This window comes from Cucumis melo, chromosome 4, assembly GCF_025177605.1.
Source record: "Cucumis melo cultivar AY chromosome 4, USDA_Cmelo_AY_1.0, whole genome shotgun sequence".
Lineage (NCBI taxonomy): Eukaryota > Viridiplantae > Streptophyta > Magnoliopsida > Cucurbitales > Cucurbitaceae > Cucumis > Cucumis melo.
The window spans coordinates 28422403-28440376 of NC_066860.1; the positions used below are offsets into that span (position 1 = coordinate 28422403).

Sequence of the window (17974 nt, forward strand, 5' to 3'; positions counted from 1 at the left end):
AATATAGATTTTCTATAATGTGTCACTCCCTTTTACCTCCAACTCCCCAAATGTATTTGGAGAAAGTGATTTTTTTAAATTTTTTAATTTTTATAATTTCTTTATTTTAATATCTCCCTCGTTGCCTCATTTTTACAACAAATAGTTATTATTATTTTTTTTTCTATTTCTAATGAACCCTATCAACTTAAAATCAACTTGTTAAAGTGACTAGGGATTTTCCTAAAATCACTCCCAATCATTTTTTTCAAATCAGAGTTTGTTTATTTAGTAGGAGATCTATCTACCTCATAATTTTATTAGGTAAATACTCATAAAATTTCAAAAATTATGTGTTAAAAAACAAGCAAAATATTATACATACATACATACATACATATATATATATATATATATATATATATATATATATATATATATATATATATATATATATAAAGGCAACAAATAATGTTACCTAACCCAAAGTTGGTTAAGTAAATATCGGGTAAACAACACTTATTTAGTTAGATTATATATTGGGTTGGTTTAATTTGGTTCAACAAATTAATTAAATTTGTAATATCTCTAATTTTATTATGATCTTAATAATTGATAAATCTACTAAATCTGGACTCCAAAAATTACTTCAAATAGATCAAAAATAGAACCTAATTATTTTTTTTAACATATCTAAAATATATATCATAGTGTGTACGTATGTGACTCACTTCTATCACAAAAATTGTAGAGTTCATGCATATATATATATATATATATATATATATATATATATATATATTCAATATAGTTTAATCTCATTATCTTTGTTTTCCTTCAACATAAGACTTCAATAGTGCTATATAATTTCTATCTCACAAAAAAAAAATTAAAGCTATAATTTCTTCCTAAAAACTTCAAGATAGAGAGATACTATGTTAAAAGGATGCTAAAGACTTAGAACATATAACCAAAATTCAATATTACTACTACTCAAAAAAAAAAAAAAATCCTTCTGGCTAATATAAAATATCCAATCAAATCTCCTATCTCAATTAAGAGCTATGAAAATGAACTTCAAAACTACTGTCAATGCAATTCAATTCTTTCTCCAAATCTCTTCCTCAGCTCCACACAAACCCTTGCTTCCATTCCATATATAAGTGACCTAAAAATAGCAAGAATCCAATAACACAAATATAATATAATTTATAAGGTTAATCCTAAAATTGACTAATGCTCGGATGAATTCAAGTGTACTTTCTTTTTTTCAATAATTATTTTGGGAGGAGGACTCACTTTGTTTTGATGAATGGAGTTTTGTTGGTGTTTATGCAGTGGCGGAGAGCTGAACTTCACTTGTTTTAGAATCACTGTCTTCCTTATTTGGATGGAAAACTGAGTAATACCCATAGAGAATGAGTTGAAGAAGACCTGAAATTGCCCCAAGACCATTGCTAACCTACAAATTTATTCCACAAAACAAAAAAATTAATCACTAATTAAACTGGGGGGTTTTAATTTAATTATTATCCATATACAAAAAGAAATTACTAAAAGAGAATTTTTTCATAATTTTGTTCAAACTAAAATTTTTTCTTTATAAAGCTAGCTAAAGGGGGAAAAAAAGTTAATTAACATGGTTGCAAAATTATTGTTATTTAATGATTGGAATAATGAAATATATATATATATAATTAATAACAAAACGTACCAAGACAAAGATATCAAATATGATGAGAGCATAAGCAGTCCAAATGCAACCCCATTGAGGAAGTTGGCTAATGAGAGTGTAAATGGCATATACTTAACACTCTTTGTCCTTATCACCTTTGCCTATATATATATATATGGAAAGAAATAGAATAATCAATTATTTTTCTTATATAATACATATAAATAGAAATATTATGATGAAGATAAATTTTTTTTAATTACTTACCATGATTGTTAGAGGAGAAGCGTACATTATAACATTGAAAATGTCGCATATTATTCCAACCAACAATGATCTTTTCTTGGTTCCATGTAATGTTAACAGAGTTATTAGAGCAACAAGCCCCAGGAAAAGAACTTCAATCGCAAGGCAAATTCCAACTTTTTTCTGAAATTATATAAGAAATAAAAACAAATTAACATAAACATAGGGAAAATATATGTAACTTAGTTCATTTCAAGTACACATATCTTTCATATATTAAGTAAATTTTGATTCGTTGGAAGGGATACATGAGAATAAGTGTAATTGAGTTTAGATTTAGGGTCATTATTACGAACCCGGGATTTGGATTCAGCATACCAACAGAAGATAGCCAAATAAAAAAGCTCAATGGCGAGACCAACGCCATTAATGGTGATAATCAAAGTGCTGTCTGGATGAACAGTTCCATAGAAAACCCAAAACATACAGTTCATTACTGTTGCAATATAAGGATCTGGCTTGAACTCCTCCACCGATTTGCTCTTATAGATTTTATAAAATGTTGGCCTGCACCAGTCACCACACACATATATATACTTAATATTAACACATTCAATATATTCACATTTTCCTTCCTCTCACAATTTCAATACATTTTCTTATACATCCTCGTTATAAAAATTCAATCCTCAATCAACTCAAAATATTGAACTAAACTATCGAATAACTAAAATATTTGCTAGAACTTGTTTTTCAGTTACGATATATTCACAATTAATATCACCAAATTATACAGGACATCAAAATTAACAATGATAATGATCAAGAATTCCATGCTAATATTCAAGAAAGTATAAACAACCGAAATTGCTAATTTTAAACTTTTAAGAAGTAACTCGATTTTTTTTATAAAGAATCAAAATTAATAATCAGCCACAGAAAAACAAAAACAAACTAGAATAACTTAAACTAAAACATTATAATCAAAGAAACCGTGATATTATTGAAGAAAGTATATGAACAATAATAATGAAATTTACTTACACCGGCGATAAAAAGAGACCAAATGAAATGACATTTCCTGCAAATATAATTCAAACTCAAAACATCAAGAAATTGGGGGAAAAACAGAGGAAGACTAAAGGAGTTGAAGACGAAAGAAATTAAGAAAATGAGTTTAAGAGAGAGAAAAAATGAATATGAAGAAATTAATATTATACCGATGATTCCGACGATGTTACGAATTTCGAAAGCGCTCAACATTTTGGGAGAAGTTGTGAAGAAGAGAATACGAAGAAGAAGAAGAAGAAGAAGAAGAAGAAAATGAATTAGTGAGAAAAGTTTTGTGAAATATAGTTTAGAATTTTATGTGACGGTTGAGATATTTAAGCACAATCTGATCTCTCGCGTCAATACCTGAGATTAATTTCTTTTAATTTTGGATTTTGAATTTTATTATTGAACTTTCTCTTTCTCTCTACAACTGATTTCTCTCTCCGCCTCTTCACTGAAATATCGTGCATGGATTTCATGTTTGTTGAGATTCTATTTTTCCCTTTTTACCCTCTCTTTCTTTTTTTAATTACATTATTTCCCTTCCCATTCTCTTTTGCAAAATTAGATTTTCTTTTTTCGCCAAATAATTTTATTTAAATTTTAATAAAATCCTCCAAAACATATATACTTTTTCTCAAAACAATTATCGTAAATGATAAAATTTGTGAAAATATTTACAAAATAGCAAAACTTTACCTTTTACCAATTAATATAAATCAAACAAAATGTTTACAAAATATAGCAAAACTTAATGTCGAATAATTTTTTCAAAAATATAAAATTAACAAATTATTTACGCTGCATAGAATAAAATCATATAAAATTAATTACTTGATTTTTCCATCCAATCTAAATATTTTATCAAATGTTTTGTTATTACTAGAAAAATAAAATTTAATTATTTTGTTATATTTAAAAGTGACGTATCATTTAATATTAACATTAAAACGACTTATATTAGTATTATTATACTATAGAAAATGGACAAAATATATTCACTAATGTAGATATAATATTAATTATAAAAAATATTAATTAATTTCATTTTTAAAGCGGTGAAATGATTATTTAACTTTCAATTTAGATTTTTAATAATTATAATTTTTAAAAAAAAATTTATTACGAATAAAAATGAATTGAAATTATTTACGAAATATAGCTAAAAAAGCTTAAAAGAAAGTTAGATGATTTTGCTATATTTTATATATAGATTCAATATTTTTCTATATTTGAAAATGTAATTTCTTTTTTCAAACCTTTCTATAAAATTGAGATAATTAACCATTATTGGAGCACTTTTAAGGGATAACAATTAACCTAGTTTTTATTTTTATTTTTATTTTTTATTATCAAAATTTGTAAAGTGTAGGGGTAATTGCATTGTTATTCTTACATCTAATTTGAAACGAGAATGGTGTAATTCAAAAGTATTGTATTTTTAAGGAATAATAATCAAATATATTATACCAATTTGTAAAATTTAAAAGAAATCCAAATAAAGTAATTACTATATACTCTTACTAATAATATTATATACGGTAGATTTCTATTGATATGATCTATACAAAGATAAACTTAAAAGATAAAAACTAAATTTTATTATATCTGTAAATTATTTTTATTATATTTATTTAAAATCAACGTATTGTTATATTTACGATTCTCTCGATATATTCTCATTCATAAATAGATCATTAAGTTAATGAATCTCATTTAATTAGATCACTGAGTCATCTAATTATTTTGTCTATTATATATGCCTTCTTTTAGGTCTATTATATGAGTTGACTATATTAAAAAAATTCCTTTTTTTTTTAATTATAGTATTACTTTTATATCACTTATGATAAGAGATATTTTCAAAAAAATTAAAAAGAAAGTTCACAGAAAAAACCACTAAAATGCAAATATTTTAGACAATTTTCCTATTACAAAATAATAATTTGCAAAAGAAAAAATTAACAAAAAATAAATTTATAAATTACTGAGTAATAGTGGATTACTATAATTAGTTTTGCCGTTTGTAAATTTTGAAAGAAAATTCGAAAGAGAATGGTTTAAATTTGAAGTGAATTTGTAGATATGCAATTTAATTAAAGACATCCCCAAACATAAAATAGTAAGTCTAATATTTTTGTTTTAAAATTGCATATCAAAGAAATAAAAAAAAAAAAAAAAAAAGAAAAGAAATTCTGGATTTTGAAACGAAAAGTGATAATAAACTCATCCGTAGAATTAATTGGGGAAGACTAAAATTGGGATGTTAGTGAAAATAATAAACTAATTTGAGGAAATAAAGTAAATGCCACGTCGTTATGTATCATCACATATGAAACAGAATTCAAACCAACTCCTTTTCATTTTCCACATTTACCCCCCATCTCCAACTCTTTAATTTTCAATTCTTTTGGACATTAATTAAATCCATATATATATATATATATAGATTCATTGCAATAATCCATAAAAGTCGGAGATTTTTTAGGGTCTTCTCAAAAATATAAAAAAAACGGCAAAGTATTTACATTTTATAAAACAATTCCGAAAAAAGAAAAAGTACGTACACCCATGTCCCGTCAACAATCTGTTTAATATATTTGTTAACGTGATTTGTATATGATCGTTTAGATTTGTTTTTTTAATTTTGTCATTTAATTTTATTACATTTAATTAATTAGGTTACATGATCGTTTAGATTTCACTAGACGATCAACGGTTTTTTTTTCTTCAAAATTTGGTATAAATGATTCTTTTTCAATATTCTTTATATTGAAAAGAAAAGGACGAATGCATGCAGTGAATGAAAAAAAAAACATACATGCACCTAAAAGATAGAAAAACAAGAAAGACTATAGAAATAAATATATTTGGTTACTCAAATCTAAAAAAAAATGGAAGAAATCGAAGCCAAAAAAGAAGAGTACATGAGCAAGATGAGGAGAAAAAGATGAAAAATGAAATATTTAAAAAATGACTAACTATCGACTTTATTAGCGGTCGTAAATATTATAATAATTTGTTATATTTGGGAAAGTTTTCCTTCTTTTAATTTCTTTTAGAATTAAATTAAATAATGCGTCCTCTATTTTATTTTCTATTTGGTCGTTGCCTTTCAAAAGAAAAAAAAATCTTCCCACTGCTTGATCATCTCCTACTCTAGTTTTAAGAAACATTAAACCCTTCCGATTCGTCCCCTTTTTCTCTTAGCTACATTCCTACCTTTTAAAAAATGATTAAATTAGTCATATCATCAATTTATTTGTATTTAAAAGGAATACGATACTTATCTTAGTCGACAATAATCTTCTATTAGTGATCCTAATGAATATTGTAACTTTAATTAGTAATTCAAGTGACAAAGACACTGATTATCAACACAAAATTTAACGGTTTAGTTTCCATTTTGCAATTGTTGAAATAAGAAGACTAATAACAATTATAGTTTTTTTTAGTTCAATAACATGTCGTGAGAATTCATACCTCAATTTCTCTTAGTTAATATAGTTTAGAGTCGAGGTAGGCTTGTTGATAATTAAATATGAATTTTCAAGTCCTATTAATTTTTTTCACTAAGAAAACCATTATTAGTTAACTTAATATCATAATTTAGGTAAAAATAAAAAAGTTTGGCCATTGTTTGAGAATGATGGGACAAATGTAAACATCTAAACGTTCCAAAAATCATAGTTGTAGATGTAGATTTAACTTCATTCATGATGATATAAACCATGACCAAGGCCCATTTAGGTAATATTGGCTGTTGGCTATTGATCAAAGTGTATTTGGGAAATTTGTACTATATAAATATGTTTACCTAAAATAAAATAAAAAATTATTTTGTTAAATTATCTTTTTAGTCCTCGAGTTTGGAGGAATATGAATATTTGGTTTATGAGTTATTTTTTCTATGTACATTTGTATTCTAAATGAATATATTTTGTTTTTGAGTTTCGAAGGTGTGTCCAATTTTAGTCGTGGAACCTTTAGAATAATATTTCTTTTGAATAATTTTAAATTTTTAAAAATAAATGTACCACATCTTAAATTAGAAATGTTTTTTATAATTTAAAATGTAACATAATTATTTAGAATAAATTTTTAAAAAGTATTATAAGGATCTTTTAAACTTATTTTAAAATATCCGACGATTAAAAATTACTGTTTAAAAATTTGAGAACCATCTAGAGCTATCTAAACAAAATGTGTAATTTTTTTAGATTATTTTACAGCTTTCCTTCTTAGTTCTTCGTACTTTTTAGATTTTATATAGATTTCTGACTCGTCTGCTACAATAGCTTTATTAGGCTAGGTCTTTTGGAATATACTCTTAGCAGAGGGTCCAAGTGAAATCAAACTCCCAACGGAGATTACTTGTTTTTATCCATATTCATAAACTCATTGATAAGGTCAAACATCCCTTGTATTACATATTAGGTTTATTTCTATTTTTTAAAAGTCATATACTTCTATACACATGAACTCAACTTAGTCAAAGAATACAGTTAACAAGATCAATGCTTGGACGTGGTGTTTGGGAGTTATCTACCTCTCTTTTTGTTCTTGTATTGGGAATTAGGGTTGTTTATTGTGTTTATCCGTTACGTTGTTAGTATTTCGAATTCTTTTGACCTTGTTCTTCTCATTTGTAAGATTTAAGAGACGTTGAGCTTCTAATTTCCTTTGAATTTATGAAGTAATTAATAGTTCTTTTTTTTTTCCTCGTGTGTTTCTAAAGTTACTTTTTCTTTGCGTCTATGAAATTTCTTTTATTAAAATAATAATAATTAAAAAAAATCAATTGTACCCCCTACAGAAAAGGAATTTTAAAATCCTGAAAATTTCAAGTTTAATATCAACCTCTAAATTCTAAAAAAAAATCAATCTGATCCATTATAATGTTCTAACGATTTCAAATTTAGCTTTGATGCACAAAAATTTCTCAGGTAAGTCACTTCTCTTTTATTGGAGAAAAAATATATAATGTGATAGAGCTATACTATATGTTACTGTTTCTTGATTTTGGACACATGAGTATATGATTGCAACATTTATCTCTTAGAAATCTAAACTCACTGTAAGAAAAATCAAACAACTTTCTAAACTACTTTATTTTTCAAAATCCAAAGAATTAAATTACATATTTTTTTAAAAAAAGTCGATAACTTTTTATACCACTTGTACTTGACTTTTCTTTTTATATTTTTCCTATATAATAATGTGTATGAAGAAAACATTTGCTAATCAAAATGCCATAAAAAAAAAGTGTATATATTTGATAGTTTAAATATATGTGTACAAAGTTTTGTAATATTTGAGAAAGGAAGAAATAAAATAAAATGTTCTCATTCTTCCTTTAATTATATAGTGTAGCCTTTTGAAGCTTACTCTAATAATGCTAATTGGATGCACCATGTGTACTTGTGCTATGATTCTAAAGGTTTTGCGCTATGCCTAGGGTTAAAAGCAAAGTCTTACGTCTAACTCCTTTCATGTCTTTACAAAATCCAAATGTTATCTAGCCCTTATCAGATTCAAGTTTAGTATATAGGAGTCAATCTAAACGAATAATATGAATTTGAATTGATAAAAACAAACCATGTATCGAGATTGTGCCGAGATATTAAAACATACATGTTAGGATTGTTGCTCCTCCTTGGAGAATTCACATGTTTGAGTCCTAAGGAGAGGGTCAAGTCATATCGAAAGAGACGAGGAGTAACAAAAGTGTACCAGAGAGAACTGTCATAGTAAAAGAAAATAAAAAAAAAAAAAAAAAACTGATTGAAAAAAATCGTCAACCATGAAAAATTAAAGATGAGATATACATTGAAATTGACCAAAGAAACTTCATTGAAGATAAATAAAATCAAAACGGTAGTCAACTTGAAGGTGAAAAAGTAAATAATTTAGAGAACAGCTTGCTCCGAAGGAAAACAAAAACAATAATAAGAACAGGAATGACAAAGAAATTATAGAATTAAAGTAAAAAAGAAAAAATTGCAAAATCAATAGCTGAGATCGAGAACAAAAATCAATCCAAGAAGACTCAACCCAGTCCTTATCTCAATCGAATTCAATTTATTATTTTTCAAGAGAAACCAAATTATAACACTGCTTTTCAAGAGGATTAGATCGAGAAACATGGTTGGAAATTCTTTTTTGAATTCAAGATACAAAGAAGAAAAATAGAAGTTCCATTGTTTTTTTCAAAAAAAAAAAAAATGATAGAACAGATAAGGAATGGAGAGCTTTGATACCCTCTATGTAGATCTTATGAGGTAGAAATTGTTGCTGAAGATGGAGGTCATGCGCTACTCTAACTTGTCAATATTGATGAGGCTCTTGAAATCTTTCCGTAAAATCGATTTTATAGCAATCTGTTTTAATCCCACAACCATTTGGATTCATTAAATTTTCTGCATGGGTACACAAAAATTAATAAGCTTCTTGCCAATTTTAAACTTTTCTTACACAATTAAGATACAAAAATCATATAAAATCCATAAATTATTTGCTAATTTAAGCTTGATTTTACAATGCAAACACCCTACTAAAAACACTAAACTCAAAATCTTAATTTTAGAAGCTAAATAATTATAAAAAAATGAGAGTCCAAGTACTTGTTTGAAACTTCAAGAACCAAATAGACATTAAATAACATAAACACATAACTTCATCTTTCTGACCAACTTCATCTTTCTGATCAACTTCAATAAGATAGCTAAAGCATAGTAAATATAATCTCATAAAGAAGCATAAAACCCAAACTACCTTTCAAAACCTCCGATATGATCTTTCACAATCTCTTTAAAAATTCTGCTATTTCCCTCAAACCAATACTTCAATCTCAAACAACTCCATAGAGACCGTGCCAACAAGCAACCCAAAAATAAGTGGTCGCCTGGTCGGTACCCTCCCTTGCCAACCATAAAGAATGCAACACAGTAGTTTGGGATGTTAGCTGTCCAAGGCAAAACCTGACATGGTAACAGAAGTAGAACAGCTAGAGATATAACCTTTGCATTAAACCAATCCAAATTTTAAAAAGTTATTTAGTAGAATTCAAGAGAAATTCAATTGAAGTCTAAAAAGGAAAAGAGAGAAGAAAATTTAAAAACTGCAAAAACAGAACAAGAAAAAGTTACTTCAAAGAATGAAATGACATCTCTTTGCCAAATAAAATTATCATCTTTTTTCCAAATCAGGGTAGGAGTAGGACTATACCAAATGAAATATCTTCATTTTGTGTATGAAATTCAAACCAAGAAAAATAACAAATAGAATTTACTTGCAAAGGGGTTTGAGAGAGTATAATGAACTACTAAAAGGTATTCAAATTCAATTATTGTTTCTGGAAGAGGAACAATTTCATTGATGATTGAAACAGAATGTAATATCAATTAGCAACTTTAAATTCTGGATAAACATAATTCTCGTCCTTCTCTAGTCCTTCCCCTTCAGAATATTCGTAGTGTTCTTTGTATTCAAGAATAGCAATTAAGCATTACAATCAGAGATACTCAATGGTTTCAAGAGTTAAAATACTTCTGATCTTTTATCAGACACCATAATCAATTAAGCTATGCTAAAGTTAGCAAGATGCTCGGTAATTTTATTAACATAACTCACTACTCATAGAAAGGATGTGTTACCAATAACTAAAAAGAAAAATAAATAAATCTTAACAACGCAACTTCAATAATGAAGAAAGAACCTGACATTTTCATTTTCCCTCCATTTTCCCGCCAAGTTCAAGGCAATGAATCTAACCCCATAATTGTCTAACAATTTGATATTTGAACAACAAACACAAAAATAGTAGTACTTCTATGTTATACTTACTCATATAAGCATAAGGTCAGTTTGGAATGACTTTGCAACTGCTTAGAAAAGGATTTTAAGTGTTAAGAAGTGTCAATTTCCAAATATGCCTTTATTAGATGTTTGTCGAAAGAGTACATTTGACAAGTTTTACACTTTCCAAATATGCCTTTCAGATATCTGTCAAAAAAAAGTACATTTGATAAGAATACAGCTCACCTCAAAACACCAATTAACTCTACCCATGTGTTTTACTCTCCGTATTTGTAGCTTGACCTCATTAAGTAATAAAGCTCCCTGAAAATATATCAGTAATTAGAAAGACCTCGACTCCAAATTCTTATATAGCTTTTTCAGTGTCTTAGCTTAGATATTGTTTGCAATCTTAATAATCTGAATTTCCTAAAACAGTGTTAAGTTTAGATGTCAACAACAAAAACAAGCTTGGAGAAGACTGGAAAGACGGTCAAGTTCGGCATGAGATAGTATCAACAGGAGAGAGTTTTGTCAAAAAATGGCAATTTTCTTCAAAGGTCATCCATCAAGAAGCTAAGGAATAGTAGAAAAAGAAACAAAAGTCAAAATTATCACATAAGAGTGATTCCATTCCATCAACATCAAGAAGCAAACTTCAGTATTCATCACAGTAGCAGTTTCTTTTACTTTACAAAAACTGCCTCAATTTTTCATTTTCAATTGGCCGCAGTTCGATCCCATTTCAATTAAAGGCCAAGGGAACTGTTGTAAAGATTAATTGTCTTATGGTAGATTCTACTACACAGTTTATCAAATATATTGAACCAACATAGGTTTCTTCACCAAAATGGCAACCACCATAAGTAAATACGTAGCAAAAATGTACCTATTAGGCTATTACATTACGAAGTAAAAGAAGATACGACAAGTGGCATTTGTGTTAGTGCTCGTCAGCAAAAAATAAGTTAAAAAAATAGCAAACATATTGTGAGAGATAATGAACTTTGATAGATGGCTGAAAATTTCAATCAAAGTCAATAAACTTCCCTACAAAGAAATATTAATTTTACAAATCAGAGTAGAAATAAGCAAGAACCACATTTTTGTATTCATAGGCTGAATTCCTCAATTTCTGTGATCTGTCCTTATCAAAAGGAAACAGAAAGTGAAACTAAACAATAAAATAACCCTAATCAAATATGGCTAACTCTCTCCATCTTTTAAATTAATACATTACATTATATAAGAAGAGAGGCTACAATACTTCTCTAAAATCAATTTCTTGCACAGAATGTCTGAGTGCACAAGGGGAGCGTATCCCAGTATGGGTGACTATCATTCTGTTGCAACCCAACTTTCTTGTCTTGAACAAGGTTCTCTTTCTCTAAGAGACATAAGTATCATTGGAAGAAATTGAAGGATATTTTCAAGATTGATTAATTTACCAGGAAAACTCATATCAAAACTTAATAAAAACTCTTAAGCGTTTTAGTAGAAAGAAAATCAAGAAAAAAAATGGATATAATGATTTGAAAGTCATAATAACAAACAATTGATTTGGAGACATGCATTTATCTTGTTTTTAGCCCATAATGAAGGAACACTAACCTTTTCTGTATTCTGTCTGATGTGTTGGAGCTACTCAATGTACTGGTTTGTGAGGAGTTTGAGCATAGATATTCTACACACATGGCACCAATACAAACTTTATGGACTTAACCCCAACATGGCAGGATCCTAGTCGAGTGGCTTTGAGGCTAGTCAAACGATATCTTGTTATTTTCCACGGTTCACAAAGAGGGCTTCATACCTAATCTTTAGCCAAGAAATTGGTCTGCAGACGTCAACCATGGTCCCAAATGTTATGAGACCTGGTTCTTTTCCACTAAGTAAATGGAGGCAGATAAATAGCAAAACATCATCAGCTTCAGGTGGTAGTCTGCTCTTGTGAGTACCAAATATACAACAAACACAGAAGAAAATGACATTTTGTAAACTATGTCCTCCTCTTGTAATTAGTCTAGGGACCCTCGTGATAAAATAGTTTTAGTTTCCTATAAAAGAAAAAAAGATACTTTTGATGGGGAAATGGAAGAGTTTCATTTGACCTTTAGGAACTATTTGTAGACAGGTTTAAACTAGGAACAAGACGTGCTTTTCAAACCCAAAAGAAAAACTGCTTCACATTGACTCATGTTGATGATTGTATCTTATTTCATGGCTTGGATGACAGAGGATGACGATACTTGGAGTAAATCAATTCCAGTGGCACCTAGGTCTTGAACAATTTGAATTGAAAGCAGGGAAACATGATAGGATTTCTTCAAGTGAAAAGGGGCTGGGAAGTTTAAGGAAAGGAGGTGGTGGGGTAGTCAAATTGATTATGAATGAAAACAAAAAGAAGGCATTAACTGAACACTTGACACCCGCTGGTTTTTAAAAGAACTAATAGCATTGTGTGCAAAATGTTGAAGGTGAAAGCTATTAAACAAACAGTTTTTTGTCGCTACTAGAACATTAACATGAAAATAACTAAACTAAAGAGGAAAATATGGAAGGCTATAACTCCAGTGATGGAAAATGCAAAAGGCTATAAGTCTGTCTAATGATAGAGGAAAAGTGGTTATCAGATGGGGAAAAATGGAGATGCAAGCCTGTTTAGTGATCACTGGTTTTGTGTTTGCATTGAGAGTTTTCTGTAGTTTTAGAAATTTTGTACTCTGTGCCAATCAAATATGTTTGTTTTAAATAGTTGACCGTTTAATTTCCTCAAATTAGAATACATGGGTTTCTTTAAAATATTGTAACCTAACAGCAAGATATCTTCTTAGAAACACAAACAAGTGATCTTTCAAAGAGAAGACTCACCATGCCACGTAATCCTATAATGTTGATATATACCACCGTGCTTTTTCGTATTCAACATTCATTGTTGAGAAGGATCTGCCACAAAATAATAATAATGATGATGATGATGATTAATGATAACGATAATTTAAAATAAACAGAAAAATAATATATAAAAATGTGTAAAAAGATAGGGTAGAAGGCAGCAAATGTAGTTTAAATAAAAAAGAAAAAAAGGAAACATAAAGTATTTCCAAAGAGAAGAATACAGCAAGAGTAAAATTGAAAGGGGCTTTGGCAACTAATATCACCTGATGCTGCCTTATTTGGCTCTTTAATCCAGTCCCTCCTATGCATATTCCCACTAAAAGTTGAATTGTCAAAGTCTGTTGGCCAAGCAAGTATGTGATACATGATTGTAACAAACCTGCAGCAATTGAAAGGGCACATCAGTACATGGATAAACAAAATTCTCAAGCAAAAAATTACAAAAAGGTTGCAAATATTCTTAAAAGAAACATGCTTAGGCAAGCCAAACCTTAGATGTATCAACTTGGAAAGATATACTAGTCACTCCCATCAAGAACTAGATTTTTCCTTGTGCTCAGAATCAAATTCAGTGGTATTTCAGTTTGTTGTTGACTTAATTTCCTTGATTGGGCCTTAAGGAGTTCAGTTTATTCATGGCAACTAGAAAATTCTTGCAAGATTTTTGCGACTTCCCATCTATATACCCAGACACTAATCCTCTATCATTCAAGTCCTTGAGAAGTATTTCACCCCTAGAAACATAATGCTTAGTACTAATAGCAGAAACTAGAACTCTGTAGGTGGTCATGTTTGGCAAGAGACCTTTCTGTTTTATCTCTTCGTAAAAGTCAAGTGCAGTTATAACATCACCACTAGCGCAACACGCAGAAATGAGAACATTGTAAGCGACTATATCAAGCTTCACACGATAATGCTCCATAAGGATCTTCAAATTATGTGCCTCTTTAAAATTGTCTTTTTTGCACAAGACGTGCATCAAAGTTGTAAACGTGCTGGTAGTAGGAATTTTCTTCATCCTAAGCATCCTTTGGAGAATCCACATTGCCTCTTCAATCTTCCCACAAAGTGCAAGCCCTCGAACCATAGCACATTCTGCGACATCGTCCAAACTTACACCAAGTGCCACCATCTGATCTTTTAATTTAAATGCCCCTTGTATGTCCCCCACTCGACACAGTCGTTTCATCATAGTGGAATATTGTCTAGACGTAGGGATAAAACCCTTCTTGAGCATTTCATGCATAAAAACGAAATAATTTTGGGAAACCATTCTTTTAACAAGCACATCAGTAACGGCTTTTTGTGTGTCTTTATCAAGAGAAACCCCAAAGACTTCCATGTTATGAGTCAAATCAATGACTTTATCCAGGTCATTGATTTCACAACACTTCCTAATGAGCATATTAAATGTCAAGTCATCAATAGTAGAACTTTCAGCAATAGACATTTTCAACATCTTAACTCCAAGTTCCAACATACCATGGTTGCAAAGTCCAAGAATAAGAGAATGGTATGTTAATCTGTTAGGAAAAAAGCCCGATCTCCTCATAAGGTAATACAACTTAAAGCAACTCATTATATCCTTTCCTCTGGAGTAACCATGTAACAATATGTTAAATGTAGTCAAGTTAGGTATTACATTTTTGTTTCTCGTTTTTGAAATTAGAGATCTGGCACTAAACACTTTTCCCATCCTTGAATATCCATCTATAATTGAATTAAGCGCAATTGAATCTAAGGAGAGGCCTTTTTCCTCCATTTCCTTAAAAAGATATAATGCAGCCTTTGGCTGGCCAGCCTTGAAAAGGCCATCAATCAAACAAGTGTATACAATTGAATTCATTGTTAGAATTCCTTTTTGCATGAGTCTTCCCAAGAATATGAAGGCACAAACCAATCTCCCTTCTCTAATTAATCCGGACAGAATACAAGTGTATGTATAACTATCCGGTAGAATATTATTCTGAATCATCTCCTCAAATAGGCGAACTGCTTCCAGTAAATTTCCTGACTTACTTATCTCAACAATCAATGTATTGTACGATATAGTATCAACAGCCAATGGAATGCAATGGAGCTTTTTCAATAGTTTTCTTGCTTCCCAAAAATTCTGTCCCCTGCATAACACTTTCAATAGACTGCCATAGGTGAAAGGACTAGGGTGCTGACCAGAACTAATCATTTTATCAAACACTGAAAATGCCCCTGACCCATCTCCTACATTTGCATATCCATTTATGATACAATCAAATGTAACAGAGTTAGGAACAAGACCAATCCTAGTAATGTGATCCAAGAATTCCTCTGCTTCTACTAGTTTTCCATTTTCACAAAGAGAAGCGACCAACGAATTACATGTGAAATTGTCTGCATTTTGCCCATTCAAATTCATAGCAGCGTAGAACTTCATCGCTTCATAAACATTTCCAACCTTACAAGAGTTATATATTAATGTAGAGAAAATAACATTGTTTGGAACAAATCCTTCTCTATATATTTTCGACATAACCTCCTTTGCCTTGTTAATATTCCCAACTTTGCAGAATCCATTTATAAGCACTGAAAATGTTATGATATCAGGATGAACACCATCGTTACACATCTTAATTAGTAATTGAAAGGCTTCATCAAGCAAACCATTTCTGCATAGCCCATCAATCATCACAGTATGTGAGATATAATTAAGAGATGTTCTATTGATACGATATCTCTCCAGAATATTTCTAGCTATGTCAAATTTGGCACTCTTGTATAGACCATTTAAAAGAGTTCCAATAGTAACCTCATTAGGCCTCACGTCATTTGCTTCCATCACATCCAAAACTCTCAATGCTTCTTCAAAATTACCATTAATGCAGTGTCCATTAATTAGAATATTGTAAGTTATGAGGTTTGGTGAAAGATTAAGCTCTAACATCTCATTGAAAACCCGAGTAGCAACCCCAATCTTTCCCTCCTTTACAAAGCCATTAATCAAGGTGTTGTAAGAAACTTCATTAGGAGTTATCATCTTCTTCCTCATTTTCTTCAAAACTAAATACCCCTGTGCGCTTCTACTATTTCTGCACAAACTATTAATAAACATATTGTATGTACAGACGTCTGCTTGAATTCCCTTGCATTCCATATGATGAATCAGCATAAGTGCAGATTTAAATCTTCCCTTCTTACAGCACCAACTAAGCAACGTATTATAACTAACGATAGTAGGAACATAGCCATTCCTCTCCATCATTGTTAAGATATTAACCGCTTTCTTAAACTTCCCTTGCACACATAGAACACTTATCAGTATATTAAAACTGGAAACATTTGGACAAACTCTACTAGTAAGCATTTGCTTAAAAAAAGACCAAACCAAGTGAGCTCGACAGTTCTCGACCATGGAAGCCATGATCATGTTACAAGTATAAACAGATGGCTTAAACCCACGAATGAGCATGGAAGAAAAAGTATTTACAGCATGTCCAACCATTCCTTGCCGCAAATAAACTCTAATTAAAAGGTCAAAAACTGCAGGGTTTGAACTGCAAAGAGGATATGTATCCATAAGAACACCAAAAAGAAAGTTGGACCCATAATTTTTCTGTGCAAGATGCTTCAAAATTGATTTGGCATAATCGTACAATCTAGCTCTAACAAGTACATGAGTAGTAATACCGAGTATATGAGTGAGGTGATTGGGTTCCAAACCAGGCTGTTTGATGACCCACTTGAGGAATTTCAGCGCTAAAACTCCATGAATTGGTCTTAGTGAAGCAAACTTATAGTTCATGTGATTCAGTGACTCCCAGCGACCGATAGTGAGGATTGTGTAAATACTGTTCTCCATGAGGAATCTGTGTAGAGAGAAAACGAATAAGAAAAATTACAAGGCAGCATTTGAGAGCGATGGGATTGAATAGGGTTTCCCAAGCCACGAATTTTTCTGCAGAAATGATGATTCCTTCAATTTGAATATCAACTAGAAAAGTTCATATACCTCTGTGAAATTCAATGCATAATATGTATGAATTTAGTATTTCTCATGGTGATTTGTTGAACAAGATGGTGATTACATGTTCACATTCCAATGTAATTTACAAGCAATGAGTCCTAATTTCACAATCAAAACCGAAAAACCAAAAACCTGTCTATACTGTACCCTCGTAAACGAACTAACTGGGATTTTAATTTTGAAAGATTTATGGAGTTTTTTTTGTATAAAAAGATTTATGGAGTTCATACCTAATATTTAACAAATGTCTTAAAATTTGATAATATTTTATGATTAAATTTTGACAACAGTTTACAACATTCTTAATCTTATGATATTCTTCCGTA

At 29.8% G+C, this 17974-nt stretch overlaps 1 protein-coding gene, 1 non-coding gene and 1 pseudogene across 5 annotated transcripts; all 3 read right to left on the bottom strand.

Annotated features, from left to right (window-relative positions):
• Nucleotides 1-998: 998 nt before the first annotated feature.
• On the bottom strand, nucleotides 999-3210 carry LOC103487077 (bidirectional sugar transporter SWEET5-like; annotated as a pseudogene).
• A 5203-nt stretch (nucleotides 3211-8413) lies between these two features.
• On the bottom strand, nucleotides 8414-12637 carry LOC103487075 (uncharacterized). 2 transcript variants are annotated; one of them, XR_007820360.1, is made up of 5 exons: nucleotides 12362-12637; nucleotides 10997-11074; nucleotides 9728-9933; nucleotides 9214-9372; nucleotides 8414-8695 (listed from the first exon to the last, which is right to left on the bottom strand). It is a non-coding gene; the product is annotated as an uncharacterized LOC103487075 (transcript). The 2 variants fall into 2 exon arrangements; XR_537165.3 differs by lacking the exon at nucleotides 8414-8695 and having other exon boundaries at nucleotides 8988-9372.
• A 1028-nt stretch (nucleotides 12638-13665) lies between these two features.
• On the bottom strand, nucleotides 13666-17460 carry LOC127143766 (pentatricopeptide repeat-containing protein At5g55840). Of its 3 annotated transcripts, none has more exons than XM_051083875.1 (4): nucleotides 17312-17460; nucleotides 14139-16913; nucleotides 13912-14027; nucleotides 13666-13696 (listed from the first exon to the last, which is right to left on the bottom strand). In XM_051083875.1, exon 2 carries the CDS (start codon nucleotides 16884-16886, stop codon nucleotides 14244-14246), a length of 2643 nt encoding a protein of 880 aa, XP_050939832.1. In that variant the 5' UTR covers nucleotides 16887-16913; nucleotides 17312-17460; the 3' UTR covers nucleotides 13666-13696; nucleotides 13912-14027; nucleotides 14139-14243. The 3 variants fall into 3 exon arrangements, with proteins under 3 accessions (XP_050939832.1, XP_050939831.1, XP_050939830.1); XM_051083874.1 differs by having other exon boundaries at nucleotides 14139-17178; XM_051083873.1 differs by lacking the exon at nucleotides 17312-17460 and having other exon boundaries at nucleotides 14139-17304.
• Between the last annotated feature and the right edge of the window lie 514 nt (nucleotides 17461-17974).